This window comes from Natrix helvetica (genome assembly GCF_964273705.1).
Source record: "Natrix helvetica genome assembly, chromosome: 2".
Taxonomy (NCBI): Eukaryota; Metazoa; Chordata; class Lepidosauria; order Squamata; family Natricidae; genus Natrix; species Natrix helvetica.
The window spans coordinates 191,382,508-191,399,504 of NC_138552.1; the positions used below are offsets into that span (position 1 = coordinate 191,382,508).

General features: G+C 40.7%; 1 protein-coding gene across 3 annotated transcripts in view; it reads right to left on the reverse strand.

Annotated features, from left to right (window-relative positions):
- The window catches only part of CEP85L (centrosomal protein 85L), a 138,289-nt gene that overhangs the window by 36,215 nt on the left and 85,077 nt on the right, over nucleotides 1-16,997 (reverse strand). For all 3 annotated transcript variants that reach the window (XR_014174720.1, XM_081945085.1, XM_081945084.1), the window contains exon 4: nucleotides 568-689. Coding sequence is in view for 2 of the 3 variants with exons in the window: in XM_081945085.1 (XP_081801211.1) it covers nucleotides 568-689 (122 nt within the window). In the remaining variant the exon portion in view is untranslated. The remainder of the gene's footprint in view (nucleotides 1-567; nucleotides 690-16,997) is intronic.

Genomic DNA, 16,997 nt, shown 5'->3' on the forward strand with positions numbered 1-16,997 from the left:
ATACCTAGGTACACCAAAAGGTTGGTTGCTGGACCCATAAAAATGTGAATTAAGAAAAGACTACACAGGTTCCCATTAATAAATATGAATATAGGCAGCCATACTGCATCAAATGTTATACATAAACCTTCAGAAACAACACATTGACAATTGCTTATTGGTTTAAACTGAAATGGACCAATTCCATAGTACTGTTCAATTTTAATTGCATCTTATTTAACAATAATACTTTTTTATATATCAGTGTAGTTTAATGCAGAGCTTTGTTATGCTTCGACAAACAAAGGTAACCAGAGATCAAATATTCAGCATTAGAGTACATTTATTTTATTCATTTTTTATTATTTTTATGCCACCCATCTTTCTTATAAGACTTACAAAGCATAAAAACAAGTAGAAAAATAATTACCATTATACAAATTAAAAACTTAAAAGTATACAAAATTGTGCATACATTATGCACTAAAACAGCCCCAGAGCCCACTACTCAAAGATGGCAAAATAAGGGTCTGCTTTGCTTTGCAAGGCAAATCTGAAGCAAATTGAGAGTACAATAGATATACTTACCTATCAATCACAATTTCTTTTTGCCTTAACAGCCCTTCTTTAATTTTCATCAGGGACTCCCAATTATTATAGTCCTGAAAGTTTGTAGCTGGATAACTTTGATGATACGATCCACCCAGAACCTGCACAAAAATATGCATGAAAATAATATTAATAAATCAGAAAATGAGAAGTCTACCTTCCTATCATATTTATACATTTATAACATTTATCAAGGTGCTTAGTCATTAATAAATAACCAATATACTTCATGAATAGATTTGGAAACTACAAAATCCATGTTCTTTCTTTAAGATATACCTGAAATATAACTATTTCACATATTATAGAAGCTTTAATCTGCAATATTTCTGTCTAATGTTTTCTTGCTATACTTTTTTATGAAAGTAAAAGCTAATTGAAGCATGAACACAATTTTTTTAAAAATTACTTCTTTTTCATCATCATGGGATTCATTGGTTATGCTTTGGAGACATGAATATCTCATACCGAGAAGCTAGGCCACTGACCATTTGTTCAGCATTTCAATGATGCTCATACATAATACAGCTATATTAATGAAAAATGTAATCTTTAATTTTTCTTTACAATGACGTATGAAAGTCAGCTTTATGTAGGGCTCACGAGGAGTTTCCAAAATTAGGCGTATCTCAAAGAAAGCTAAGCACAGTTGGATTGTTTAGTGCATACAAGGCAGACTGCCAATAAATCCCAGGATTGTAGGCTACATGGGAAGTTGAAAAATTTCCAAAGGCAGGCAATGGTAAAAAAACTTGGTACTATTGCCAAAAACGTACACAGATATGTCTGGGTAACCAGTAGTTAAGCTTCACTAGAGGAAGCTTTTTCCTACTGAGCATAGGGATTAGATCTGATGATTAAATGCCACTTCCTACTCTACAATTTTCTTCTGAATATCAGCATGACATTTAAAAAGAAACATATTTTCATCTCAGTAAAAATGTATGAGAGCCTGTTTGGTGTAGTGGTTGAAGTCTTTAGACTAGAAGCTGGGAGACAGTGAATCTACTCCTGCCTTGGGCATAAAGCCAGCTGCATGACTTTGGGCCAATCTCTCTCTTTCTCAGTCCTAGGGGAAGACTAAGGCAAACCACTTCCAAAAAATGTTGCTAAAAAAAACCTGCAAGGAAAAAAAAGATAGGTAGTCCTCAATTTACAATCACTTAGTGGTCATTCAAAATTACAACAGACCTTAAAAATGGGATTTATGACCTAATTTTGAAGTTCTGACATCCAGCTCCCCGCCCCAGGTCAGAGACAATATTTTGGACCCTTGGTGACTGGTCAGCATTTATGGTCATTTACAGTGTCTTGTGGTCATATGACTGCAATTAATGATGTTTTTGCTGAGGCTCAATTATGGTTGTAACTCAAGGACTACCTGTACCATTCTGCAACCAGAAGAATGTTTTCTAGATCATCTCTACTCCTATAGTACTGGTTCCTATCTTAAATCTCCCTATGAGTTTTGTTTTGTTGCAGCATGTAAGGCATATGCAGGATATATATTATGTATATTTTTTCTTAAATGTTATGGATACCAGAGTTGGAAAATTTACGACACTATATTTTTATTAATATAGCAGTATAAGCTAATTTATTTCTTTGTCATTTATTTCTAAATGATCAATCTCAACAGTTTTTAATATTTAAATACAACGTTTAAATAATGTATTCATAAAAGAAATGCTGATTCAATCAGGTGAATCTAAGCAACTTACAGTACACTATTTTACCAGTGCTATTAATGTAATTTGTTTGACCTACAAATATTCAGAACAGATGAACTTTTGATTCTGTAGGGTACATAGTACTGAACTCTCACAGCAAGTTCTGAAGCAGAAAAAAAAATCCTGTATGACTAAAAGACAGATTATGTGATATTTCTAAATATCAAAGGTAGCATCCTAAAAGAGTCAATAGGTCAATTTAATTAATCAGTAGATTACTAAATTGGAGGAATCCAAAAGATGAAGAATAAACTATTTAAAAACTATAGCTGAACTGCTTCTGAAGCCATGTACAACAATTTTGTGATAGGCATGTTTTTCTTTCAGTATACACCAGATAATACTGTATATTATATAGACCAATGAAAGTTACATATAAGTGAGCTTGGCTTTGGTGTCTACATTTTAGTACTATAAACATTATGAAGAATAAATTGTAAAGCAACAAATACAAAATTTAGAACATGCAATGTGAATACTGGTTAAACTGTGCGCTTAGAATTTCCTATAATTTCAACTGTTGGACTTTGTATTTAATAGTGAGTGCCATACCATGTGCATGAATCAAACAAGTGGAAAGAAAATAGGGGCAGTCAGGCATAACACAGGTTATGTAGACAGTAAACACAGGGTCAATCAAAATGGACTCAAATGTCTATACACGAATGCACAGAGTATGAGGAATAAACAGGGCGAATTAGAAATTCAAGTAAAAGTGGGAAGATACGATATTGTTGCCATTACAGAAACTTGGTGGGATGAAACCGACAAATGGAACATACAGCTAGAAGGATTTAAATTATTTAAAAGAAATAGACCAAATAAAAGAGGAGGTGGGGTTGCACTATATATAAGAAATAATTACCTCTCTACAGAAATAGAGCACAACAATGATGAGAACTATCTTGAATGCATTTGGGTCAATATTAAGGGTTGGGGGGGGGGGAATGACATTGCCCTAGGTCTATACTACAGGCCACCCAACCAAGCAGAGGAAGTAGATGAACTTTTTGCTAGTCAGCTAACTAAGGTATGTAGGAAGCACACCACAATGGTAGTGGGGGATTTCAACTACCCTGACATCAACTGGGAAACAAATTCTGCACCAAGTGGAAGATCCAACAGGTTCCTAACAAACCTAGCAGACAACTTTGTTTCCCAAAAAGTAGAGAAGGGAACAAGAGGATCAGCCATATTGGACTTAATTCTCACTAACAGAGAGGAAATGATAGAAGGTGTTGAAGCCACAGGAACCCTGGGGGCAAGTGACCATGCAATATTGGAATTCAACATTATGCAAAGACAAGTAATAGAACGAAGTGAAACCAGAGTCTTGGACTTTAAGAGAGCTAATTTCAATAAACTCAGAGAGAGCTTGGGAAAAATTCCATGGATGAGAATCCTCAAGGGGAAAACAACTCAAGAAGCTTGGGAAATTTTGAAAAATGAGATTACAAAAGCCCAGTCTAGCACAATACCAATGAAGAAGAAAAATAACAGCTCCCAAAAGAAACCAGCATGGCTGCATAAAGAACTCTCTGACAAATTGAAAGACAAAAAAGATAAGTACAAAAAGTGGAAAGGGGGAGACATAACTAAGGCAGGATATCAGCAAATAGCCTGAGCATGTAAAGATGAAGTGAGGAAAGCTAAGGCTCACAATGAAGAAAGGCTTGCCAGAAAAGTAAAAAATAACAAAAAAAGCTTCTTCCAACATGTTAAAAACAAGAAAAGAGTTAAGGAAACAATTGGCCCATTGCTGGGAGAAAGTGGCAAGAAGGTGACAAGCAATAGGGAGAAAGCAGAACTATTTAACTCATGTTTTGTATCTGTCTTTACACAGGGATAAAACAGTCCAACCTATCAAAAACAGCACCACAAAAATCAGATTAGGAACACAAATTGAAATAGGGAAGAAAATGGTAAGTGAGCATCTGTCTACCCTAGACGAGTTCAAATCACCAGGACCGGATGGATTACACCCCAGGGTTCTGAAGGAACTGGCAGACGAGATCTCAGAACCACTGAACTATATCTTCCAGAGATCCTGGAGCACCGGGGAATTACCAGAGGACTGGAAAAGAGCTGATGTGGTTCCCATCTTCAAAAAAGGGAAAAAAACAGATCCAGGAGACTACAGACCTATCAGCCTGACCTCAATATCAGAAAAGATTCTGGAAAAGATAATCAAGCAACGAATTGGCGAACACCTAGAAGCAAACAAAGTAATAGCCAAAAGCCAACATGGGTTTGTCAAAAACAGCATGCCAGACTAATCTTATTGCATTCTTTGACAAAGTGACAAAATTAGTGGACCAGAGGAATGCCGTCGATATAGTTTACTTAGACTTCAGTAAGGCATTTGATAAGGTAGACCATAACCTACTACTACATAAAGTAGAAGAATATAGGTTGGACAGCATCACCACCAGATGGATTCGTAACTGGCTGACCAACCGCACTCAACATGTAATCTTCAATGGAACTGCATCTACATGGAGGGAGGTATGCAGTGGAGTACCCCAAGGCTCTGTTTTGGGTCCAGTACTCTTCAACATCTTCATCAATGATTTGGATGAGGGAATAAATGGGGAACTCATCAAATGTGCAGATGACACCAAGCTGGCAGGAATAGCCAACACTCCAGAAGATAGGCTAAAGATACAGAAGGATCTTGACAAACTTGAACATTGGGCACTATCTAATAAAATGAAATTCAATGGTGAAAAGAGTAAGGTTCTACATTTAGGCGAGAAAAATGAAATGCACAGGTACAGTATAGGTGATACCTTGCTCAACAGTAGTAATTGTGAAAGGGATCTTGGAATCCTAGTGGACAATCATTTAAATATGAGCCAGCAGTGTGCAGCAGCTGCCAAAAAAGCCAACACAGTTCTAGGCTGCATCAACAGAGGGATAGAATCAAGATCACGTGAAGTGTTAATACCACTTTATAATGCTTTGGTAAGGCCACACTTGGAATATTGCATTCAGTTTGGTCACCACGATGTAGAAAAGATGTGGAGACTCTAGAAAGAATGCAGAGAAGAGCAACAAAGATGATTAGGGGACTGGAGGCTAAAACATGAAGAACGGTTGCAGGAACTGGGTAAGTCTAGTTTAATAGAAAGAAGGACTAGGGAAGACATGATAGCAGTGTTCCACTATCTCAGGGGTTGCCACAAAGAAGAGGGAGTCAAACTATTCTCCAAGGCACCTGAGGGTAGAACAAGAAGCAATGGGTGGAAACTAACCAAGGAGAGAAGCAACTTAGAACTGAGGAGAAACTTCCTGACAGTTAGAACAATTAATCAGTGGAACAGCTTGCCTCCAGAAGTTGTGAATGCCCCAACACTGGAAGTCTTCAAGAAGATGTTGGATAGCCATTTGTCTGAAACAGTATAGGGTTTCCTGCCTAGGCAGGGGGTTGGACTAGAAGACCTCCAAGGTCCCTTCCAATTCTGCTATTGTATTGTATTGTATTGTATTGTATTGTATTGTATTTGGGAAAGATTCTTTTAAAACAAAACATACAAATCATGGTTTTTCTCTCTGGTAACTATATTAATATTTAACATAAGGAAAAACATTTATCTGTCTCATATGTAATGTTCTAATTCATCTCTTCTTCTTCTGTAACACTTTTACAATCAACACACTTCATTGAGAGAAATACTTGCAAAGAGTTTACACTCTCATGGACCAGTTACAAAATTTTAAGACAGAAAATATGTAATACATTAATAAATTCTGCGACGATCTACTCTATAGTTAGTCACACATTTTCAGAAAGTTTCAACTTATATTCTGGCCAATGTTATAGACAACACTTTTAGGTGGCACTTCAGATGACGTTCAGAGCAAGTGTGTCTGGAATTTTCCAGAGATAACAGAAGGTCTCTCCTAAGTATAGAAACACTTGTTTTAATAAGTGTTTATATTATCTTCTCATTACAGTGAAATTCACTAAAGATCATTACACCCATTCACCTTCTTTGAAGTTCCTAGAGCCCTATTAATTTTTAAAGGCTTATCAATTTTTATATTCTGAAATATAAAGTATAATAACATTATTCCTGAGCCCCAATATATTACTATATGATTGAATGAAATCATACATTTAAGAAAGTAAAACAATGCCAAATATTTCGGCTGAATAATGAGAACACCATAAAATTTTAATATAACTGTAATATAACTAATATTCATTGGCACCTTAATTGCTTGCCAAACTGGCTCTATGTAACTAACTATGAAATGATGTACCCTAAGCTACTGAAAAATTAAATTCTTTTTCCAAAGGTGTATGAAAAGATTTAGCAAATGGGTTTACTAAAGATGAAGACTGCTTCCATCATTTGTAAGAGACACTGCAAGAAAGAAGAATCTTCCAATTTCAATTAACAATCAATCTGGAATAGCCAGGAAAACTTAACTGAACACCAAAGCCAAGTCAAATATACAGTAGATTCTATCTTATAGTCCACCAACAGGTAGCAAAATAAGCCTTTTACAAGGGAAAGAAGCTATCTTGTCCTATTTGTCATCTAGAAAAGTAGCCAACTCCTGACAGGATCTATACTTGCTGAAAGTGCAAGTACTCCATTAACAAAAATGAAAATGTAAAGCGAGAAAAAGGTAAGAGTTTAACCTTTTGTTTCATTCCAGAAAATTGACCTCTGCAACTTGACACTATAAGGATTTTTGATAAGCCACTTTCAAAAATCAGCAGCTTGATAAAAACTGAGGAAAGCATATATCTATTGCCTTCATAAAATTCTAAATGATAATCACTGGAATTTGACCATGAATAAAAATTCATGAAAAGAGAATTGTGAATATAAGAAAATACAGTGTATATTTAGTTCCAAGAACCTTTAAGAGCAGATAAGGACATGCTAGCCATACATCTAAAGCTATTTGACTGTACTACTATTCTCCCATGTGCTTTTATTTCTGAACATGAATATAAATATTTTGGCTTTAATGTGTGAATGTTTTCCTATAAATATGCAATGTATATTTTAGAGCAAAAAAAAAAAATGCTAGTAAACAAAGGTAAAGTGAAAAAGTAAGCTATCAAATAATACAGGATATTAATTAACATTCATTCCTCAATATGCTGTCTTATTGCCCAAATATGCATTCATAATAAAAAGAGATTAATACAATATTGATTTTACAGAATATTTCCAGTACAAGTCATACTCATGGGATTGTTGAGATGGAAAATATGGAGACCAGAGTGCTACTATAGCTCCTTCAATTCTTGAACAAATGAATTTGTGCATTACTAAATTAATGCACTAAACCACTTGTCAATAAACAGAATTCAGCTGCACAGAATGCCATGTATTAAGTAAATCATTGTTTCAAGGCAAAAGACTTAAGATCTCCCACAAAAGTCACTGAAACCAGCTGAAATGTGCCATGAGCATACAACAGGTTTATGACTTATGGTATGTGCATCTCCACAGGACTGCTATTAACCAATGGCAAAAAACTGCATATCACAGTGTTGCAGTTCAGGGATGATAATTTATTATGGCCATCCATTCCAAAACTCAAAAGACTGGATGGTTTACAATTTATCAAAATATGTAATTGAAATTATTAAAAACATAACAAAACATTGTCACTCAAACAAAGAAACAGCGATTACAGTCAAAAACATGTCAGGATCTCCACAAACTAACCCAAGTCTGGGAACTCTAAGAGAGTGGCACCATCCTTACATCTACAGGAATGCTATTTCAGAGGAAAGGGATGCAACACAGAAGGCACTCTTCCTTGGTCCCATGAAAAGACATTTGAATGAAGGGGTCTTGAGGGTATCCAATCTGCCCAACCATACACAGCAATTGGGTAGGAAGTATTGCAGATAGACAACCCCATAAATAAGCAGGGTGTATGTCATGAAGGGTTTTATAGGTGATCATCATTTATAGGTGGTAAACTTCTTAGAGATGTTGAATCCTATATTCTCTTTGACACAAGCCACACTACATGTTCTTTGCCATCACTCGGTATAACAACATCCTTCTATGAGGATGCTAGCTCCTATCCCTCTAAGTATTTCTTTGGCGTATGCAGTGCCCAAAATTCTGCCATGACTTATATTTCAAATATTCTCTGGATGCAAGTTAAGAAAAGCTAATGGTAAACTCTAGACAGTGTATACTAATTAATCAAAATGTATGATACCGAGAATGAACATCTAAGATTTGAAAGTGATTATTCTTAATTGTTTCCGTAAATTCCCGTTAAGTTGTTCAAAGCTGGAATGTTCCCTTGAATAAAACACAGCTGAAAAATCATCACTAAAGCAACAAATACAATATCTGGCCTCTATTCAATAATTGCTGCTAAAATGGAAATAATCCAGCTCCAGAATTATTTGTTACTGAACAGTACCTCAGTTGGCATTGCAGCCTTTTATCTCTCCTTCATATGTCTTTGCCTCTGTGTTCATCCAGCACTCAAAACATGTCAAAGAACACAACTAATCTCATTGTTTCCTGGAACAGTTTATCAGGAAAACACTCAACACAGTTCCAAAGTTACAAGTCTCTTAGCACATTTTTTTTGCCAGACATGTAACATTTTCTGATGCAAGATGGTAGACAAGATGAAAGAGGAATTCACACCGTAAAAATCTTATTTTATGACTTGAGCTTTCATTCAACAAGCCTTCAAAACCGACTAAAGGGCAAAGTAGTAGTGTTACTGCTAAAATGCTAAAAATTGTGTAAACTGGATCTACATTTATAATTATCAAATACATGATGAATTTACTATGGTTAGAGTTTTATAACCCTGCAAACAAACACAAGTTAATTTATATTTTCTGCATATGGGTGTTCTGCATGATCAGGAATCTAAACTGTGATCTGCACAATGAGAGGCTGACTGCTACAAAAAAGTATACTAAGTTTAATAAGAGAGAAAAAAAGGAAAGCGAGACAGTTTGTTGTAATGGTTAAGGCACCAAGCTAGAAACCAGGAGCATTTTTTGAGTTCTAGTCCCACATTAGGCTTGTAAAATGGTTGGATGATTTTAGGCCAGTTGTTGTCTCGCAGCCCATGATGTGACAAGCTTATTGGTCGCTTCCTGTTATAATTAATGTATCAACACTTGGTTTATCTGAAAAAAGCAGACCCTGCCCTTGTGGAAAAGCACTAGGAAGCAAAGAAAAAAGAAAAATAAAGAAATGCATTGTGATAAATCATGACGTGCAGAGGAGGAAAAGAAAGCATACCATGTTCTCATGATGTTCTTCAATAACATGTACATTCAAAAACTTTCAAGTTAATTTGGTAACTTGTAAAACAAAGAAAATTAATGTAAAGTAAAAAAAAGCTACAAAACAATATAAACTAATAGAAATAATTGCATATATTATTATAAGTATAATCTTTATTGTCATTGTAGTTAAATACAACGAAATTGGTTCAATAACAATAGATAGCATTATAAACTAAATACAATCTTTAAATTTATTGTGAAATTTAGATTAAATGGAAATGCATTTGCATCAAAGTTTCATTTTTACAACATAGAGGCTTTTCAAAATAGGCATCACATACCGCATTTTTCCTAGTACAAGATGCACTCAGGTTTTGAAGAGGCAATTTTTTTAAAAAAAGTAGGTAGGTAGGTAGGTAGAGGGATAGAGAGGGAGAGAAAGAGAGAGAAATACAGTAGGTAGGTAGGGAGAGAGTAGTTAGGTAGATAAAGGGAGAGAGAAAGAGAGAGAGAGAGAGAGAGAGAGAGAGAGAGAGAGAGAGAGAGAGAGAGAGAGAGAGAAATACAGTAGGTAGGTAGGGAGAGAGAGTATAGATAGGTAGGTAGAGGGATAGAGAGGTAGAGAAAGAGAGATAAATACAGTAGGTAGGTAGGGAGAGAGTAGTTAGGTAGATAAAGGGAGAGAGAGAGAGAGAGAGAAAGAAAGAGAGAGATAAATACAGTAGGTAGGTAGGTAGGGAGAGAGAGTATAGATAGGTAGGTAGAGGGATAGAGAGAGAGAAATAGAGAGAGATAAGAGAGAAATGCAATAGATAGGAAGAGAGAGTAGGTAGGTTGGTAGGTAGATAAAAGGATAGAGAGAGAAATACAGTAGGTAGGTAGGTGGGGAGAGAGTGTGTAGATAGGTAGGTAGATAGGTACGTAGAGGGATAGAAAGAGAGAAATAGAGAGAGAGATAAAGAGAAATACAGTAGATAGATAGGGAGAGAGGGAGAGAGTAGGTAGGTCGATAGGTAGAGGGATAGAAAGAGAAAAATAGAGAGAGAAAAACACAATAGATTCTTATGTCCAAGGTGTGCCACTTCCTCTCTAAAGGGTGGGAAGGGTCCGGGCAGAAATTGGGCAATATCAGCTCCTGCGAGCGATGGAAGCAAGAGCACACCTTGGGTATGAAGGAGGGGTCCAACCGTAGCACCACCCTGTCCTGGTGGAACACGCAGAGATCTTCCCTGGTAGACAGTGCCTGTAGTTCGGATATCCTCCTGGTGAAGCTGATGGCCACCAAAAAGGGCACCTTAAGTGTCAAGAACTTAAGAGAAACCGTTCGTAATGGTTCAAACAGGGGGCCTGTCAGAGCATCCAGCACCTTGTGTAAGTCCCAGGAAGGGTACCTGTGTACCGTGGGCGGTTTAAGATTGGAGGCTCCCTTGAGGAAACGCCTGACCATGGGGTGGTGAGTCAGTGTCTGAGACCTACCGTACAGGAGTACCGATGAGATAGCCGAGACCTATGTCCTAATCATGTTGGGAGCCAACCCTCTGTCCAGGCCCGCCTGAAGGAAGTCTAGAACTTGAGCAACAGTGGTCTGAACCAGATCGTGGTCCCTGGAAGCGCACCATGAGGAGAAGGCGCGCCATGTGGCGCTGTAGATGCACTCTGTGGAGGGTCTGCGAGCTGCCTGGATAGTCTGTATAACCCTGGGGGAGAAGTGGTCTTCCCTCAGGATGCTCCGCTGAAGCGCCAGGCAGTCAACTGGAGCCACTGAGGGTCCAGGTGCTCCAACGACCCCTGGCTGAGGGAGATCCTCTCCTGGTGAATCCTCCAGGGCCTGTCCACTGAGAGAAATTGGAGGTCAGCAAACAAAAGGCCTCGGGGCCAGTGTGGGGCAATCAACACCACCTCTGCCCCTTCCCGTAAGATTTTTTGTATGACCCTGGGGATCAGGGGCAAGTGTGGATAGGCATAGAGGACCCCCCCGTGGCAAGGGACAGCAGAGAGCATTCACCCCTTCCACACCCCCGTCTAGTACCTGGAATAAAACCTTGGGAGCTGAGTGTTGAGAGGGGTGGCAAATAGGTCGACCACCAGGTAGCCGAAGCAGTTCACCACTTCCTCGAAGATTGCTGGCTGCAACTTCCACTCCGAGTTGTCCACCTCGGTCTGACTAAGCCAGTCAGCTCTGATGTTGTCCACCCCTGCAATATGCTCTGTGGCAATTGAGAGCAGGTTCCTCTCGGCCCAATGTCCCAGTCTTTCGGCCTCCAGCATGAGTAACTTCGATCCGGTCCCCCCCTGTCTGTTTATGTGTGCCTTGGTGGTGATGTTGTCCGTGAGGACCAGAATGTGACTGCCCCTGACTGAGTGGTGAAAATGCAGTAGGGCCCAGCGTTCCAATGCCCTGAGTTCCAACCAGTTTATATTGTGAGTTAATTCCGCCTGGCTCCATTGTCCTTGCGCCATCTGAGCCCACAGATGGGAGCCCCATCCGAACAAGCTGGCGTCCGTTGTTACCGTCACCTGGTCTGGTTCTCTGAAGACTTCCCCTTTTGATATCGCCGGGGACGCCCACCACGCCAGTGACCGGACTACTTTTGCTGGTAGGATGACTTTGGTCTGAGAGCGGCTCGTGCGCCTTTGCTGGAAAGGCAAAAAGAACCATTGAAGGTCTCTAGTGTGGAACCGAGCCCAAGGGACAATGCCAATGGTGGACACCATGGTACCTAGCAACTTGGACAGAATGGCTAAGGACACCCTACGCTCCCCGGCTACCTGGGAGGCTAGCTGCCTAAGAGAGAGCTGTCTTTCTGATGACAGAGAAACCGTGCCTGCCTCTGTATCTATCAAGGCTCCTAGGTGAATCAGACTAGTGGAGGGGTGAAGGTGGCTTTTGGCCAGGTTTACTGAAAACCCGTGGTCATAGCGCATCCTTAAAGGAGGCTGACTGCAACAGCAGGTCGTCTAAATAACCTTGAATTCAAACAGGCATCTGCCTCAGATGCGCTGTCAATGCTGCCATTACCTTAGTGAAAACTCGAGGAGCAGATGACAACCCGAGAGGCAAGGCCCGATACTGGAAATGGTGACCTAGGTAGCAGAAACTGAGATGTTGACAGTGTTCTGGGGCTATAGGTATATGCAGTAGGCCTCCGTGAGGTCTATGGAGGTGAGGAAATCTCCCTGCCTAACCCCTTCCAATATGGAATGCAGTGAATGCATCTTAAACCTCCAATAGCGTATGAATCGGTTCGGGCGTTTCAAGTCAAGAATCACTCTCCAGCCGCCTGAGGCCTTGGGGATCACAAACAGAATGGAATAATACCCCTGGCCTATTTGCTCTAGAGGCACTGGTTGGATAGCCCTGATGTCCAAAATGTGTTGGATGACCTCCTGCATCAGCAACCTGCAGATCGGGTTGTTTGAGACAGGGCAGATCCGGAAGAAGCTGGGAGGGCTGGAGAGGAACTCGAGTGAGAGGCCATACCGAATGGTGTTCTGAACCCACGCGTCAGAGGATAGGTCCCAGCAGTCAGCAAAATATGCCAAGCGTCCCCCAATAGGAGGTGAGCTAGGTCTAGGGCTAGTTCTTGCAGAAGGAGCACCCGCCGCCACCACCGCCCCCTCGAAAGGACCGCTTCTGCTGCCTGCCCCTTTGCTGTCTATCTGAGTATTTCTGCCTGGAAGGGAAGCCTCCCTGGTACTGCCTGAAGCCTGAGTACCCAAAATATGACCCCCTGAAGGAATCCTGACCCCGGAAGAATGACCCGAAGTCTTGCCCCCGGGGGTTGAAATGTCTGGGGTATGGAGCCACCCTGAGGCTGGCCTTCCTCGGAACGGTGGGAAGCATCTTCCACTTGTCCTTGTTCTCTATCAGGAAGGGATGAAGAGCTGTTCCAAAGAGGGATCCCCACGTGAAGGGGGGCGAAGCCTGGCATCATTTGTGGCATACATCTGCCTGCTACTGTCGTAGCCAAAGCAACCTGCAAGATGCTACAGAAGAGGCGATTGCCCTAGAGGCAAACCTGGCTGCTGCTAAGGTAGCATCTGAAGAAAACTGGATGGTAGCCACCAGCTTGTTGATGTCTTGGTGTGGCCTGACATCTGAAATGGGGATTCGCTGCTGGAGATCCTGTAGTCACAGTAGAGAAGACCGGTTAAAGAAGGAGGCGGTGGTGGCTGCTTTCACTGCCCAGGCTGCTGCTTGGTGGCTCCTCTGTAAGGCGAGATCAGCCTTCTTGTCTTTCGGTTTCAGAGCATTCTCTGGTTCCCCGGGCATGTTGGTAGGTGTATGCAGGGCCATAACAGGTGCATCGATGGCGGGTTGCGACAGCACCTGCACCATGTCCTTGTCCACGTTGAAGAATGTCTTGTCCGTAGAGGTGGGCATGGGGCCTGCCGTGGGGGATGCCCATTGTCGCTTGACCAGGTCAAGAAAGGACTTGGGTATGGGCACCATGTCAGTCTCGATGGCCTGCTCTTCAAAGTTGTTCTCAGCTGAGAAACCCTGGAGGTGCATTGGTGTTTCTGCTGGTTTGTTGCCCAGCTTGGCGGCTGTCTTGGCCTTGAACAGCAAGGATTTATACAAAGAGGGCTAGAACAATCCGGAAAAGGTAGGCTTAGGAGGAGGCATGTCTTCGTCTTCAGAGAGTTTGTCCTCCATGATTTCTCCCTCTTTGGATTCCAACTCACTGTCCTCCTGGGATGAGGCCTGGGAACTTGGATGGTTCTCCTCCTGGGACTCCAGCCCCTTAGGGACCATCGGCAAGGGTGCCACCTGAGGCTGCATCTGTGGCTGTTGAAAGGCCGCTACCATGCATTGCTGAAAAGCCTGCAACATCATATTCTGGAAATTTGGGAACACTGTTGTGGCTGTCTGTCTGCAGGTGTAGGAGGGAAGACCTGAGGTGATGGCCCCACTGCTGAGACGCGTGGGGGTGACTGCCATCCCTGCACAGACCCCCAGATGCCCTAGGTATTGAAGGGGATCCTCACCTGTAGTGGGGGGGGGGCTCTGCAGTCCTGCCGGGTGAAGGGAGCCCAGGTAATCTCTCCTCAGGTTCCTGGCCAGAGGGGTCCTTCTTACTGCTGGCCTTGTGGCAGATACGCTCCAGGGCTTGGTGCCTCTGCCTCTGGGAGGCTTGGAGCCACAGCTTGCCTCTTTGCCACCTTGGAGGAAATGTGCTTCCTTTTGGCCTTTGCCTTGCCTCCCCCACCCTTAACAGTACCTTCAGTTGCAGTCTCTGGCCTGATTAAGGGTCTTCAGTGCCTCCGGTGGGGCTTCTGGCTGCAGGGCTGAGCTCCTGCCGGTATCTTCTGTGCTACAGGCAGCCGCCATCTTGGACCATGTGGTTCCAAGATGGTGCTGGGCTCCAAATTCAAAGATGCCTCTCCGGGCGCCTGTAGAAGCAGCTTGTACTCTGCGAGCTGCCGAGCGGCTTCTGCTGCTGCTGGAGGTCTCTCTCTCTCTCCTCCGCCTGTTCTCTGTGGCTTGCTAGTCTTCTCTGGTGATTGCAGGCAGGCACGGGCGCTCTGCAGTTCGTCGCTTGACCCCTGAGGGGAGCGGCGGAGCGCTCCGGTGCTGGTAGAGCCTCCTCTGGTGTCGCCTTCCCTGCAGCGGATTTTGTGAAGCGCCCGGCTAGCTAGCCCGGTAAGGGTCCTCACTTAGTGTCCTAGGTCTCACAGCAATGTCCTAGGCTGTGTGCTGTCCTGGAGAGCTGGAGCACGGGCTTCTTTCCCCCAGAGGGGATTTAGCCAAGTCCCCAGTACTCATGTGGGCAGGGAAGGATCGATTTACGCTAGAGGGTTGTATTAATGTAGTTCTCAGGACTTTGGGATGATCACAGCTATCCACTGAGGGACTGAGACGATAACTGGGTAGTACCTGGTGGCCAGGGCGTGGCCTAAGGAACTTATCTGTCTCAGTCCAATCAATGAGAGGACAAGATCAACCCATCCTGGATACTCCTCCCCTCACTATGGAGAACAACCCCCCCCCCATTAACTTGGAAAAGGATGTGCTTCTAGATATATTGAAAACAAAACCTCCCCATAAAAAAATTGGGTAACATTTTAAAAATTTTTAAAAAATGGTAAATTAAAATAAAATCTGGATATCTTTTTACTGGATTTACCAAATAGACTTATTAAAGACCCAAAGAACTTTGTGTGATAGGATAAAGAAAGAAATGAAGAGAAATCAAATCCTACAAAATATTTGAACTAAAAATTAAAACTATTAGAAGTAAAAGGAAAGAATATACAGTTAGTTTATTTGTGCAAGGTTAAAAGAGACACAATGTTATTCTGGCCATCCTTGCATGAATTTTGGCTGATACCAGGATTGAAAGGTCAATGTTTTATGGATTAAGAATCCTTTGACAGGCATGCCCAATTATCACAAAACAATATTTTTCTGATGAATTAACAATTTTTTAATTCATAAGAAATATAGTTTTTAAATTCTTGGCCTACTGATTCTCCGAAATTAGGCACCCCAATTCTTCATTTCATTCCATTCCATAGTTCAAATACTACCTTTCATTCTATTTTTCTTTATAAAATTTAATTATTGGTTTCCATTGAAGCACTGCATCTCTTAAGGATCCTAAATCACAGTTAACCATGAGTCTGCCAGCCTATCTGGTTTGTACTATTTAAGCAATATATGATTGCTCATGTTCAGATATCCTAATGTTTTTAAAACCAATTGATTTAAAGCAATGACCCCTTATTTAATGTAAACATCCCAATAAAATACCTTCTTCACTACTTTAAAATAATGGTTGTTCCACTGGTTCTCGTATGATTAGGGGTCAAAATAAAATCCTTTATTATTAATAAAATAAATGAAATATGAAATGCTTATCGATTTACAAAGATCTCTATTTACTACATGTGGAATCTAAAAGTTTGCAAGATTTCAGAGATTTACACATTTATTCTCAAATAGGCCCAAAGATGGAAATAACTCTCCCCCACCTTCTTAAAATATACATTAATCTCATAGTACTATTAATTTTTTAACATTAAATTTACCCCAAAGACTTAAATAAAATTTCCCCCCCATCAAGTTATATCTACTGATACTGATTTTTTACATTTGCTTAGATTGAATTCAGCATATTGTGATATATTCAATATAAAATCCAAAATTTTATTTTTTACAAACAATAAATCCCAATCACTTAAAATAATCTATAGCCAAATATATTCCAAAAGCAACAAATTAAATTTGTTCTACTATCCTCAGAGGATAAACAATTTAATAAGACTGTGTGATGACAATGTATAATTACCAAGGATAGCCATCATATCATTAACATGTGTGAAGAACTGATATTCAGTATTGGTTGCTACCATACCTTAAATATATAGCAATTATCTAATGGAAGAACCAATAGTTCTTCCTAATAAACTGCATAGCAAGGAAAATTCAT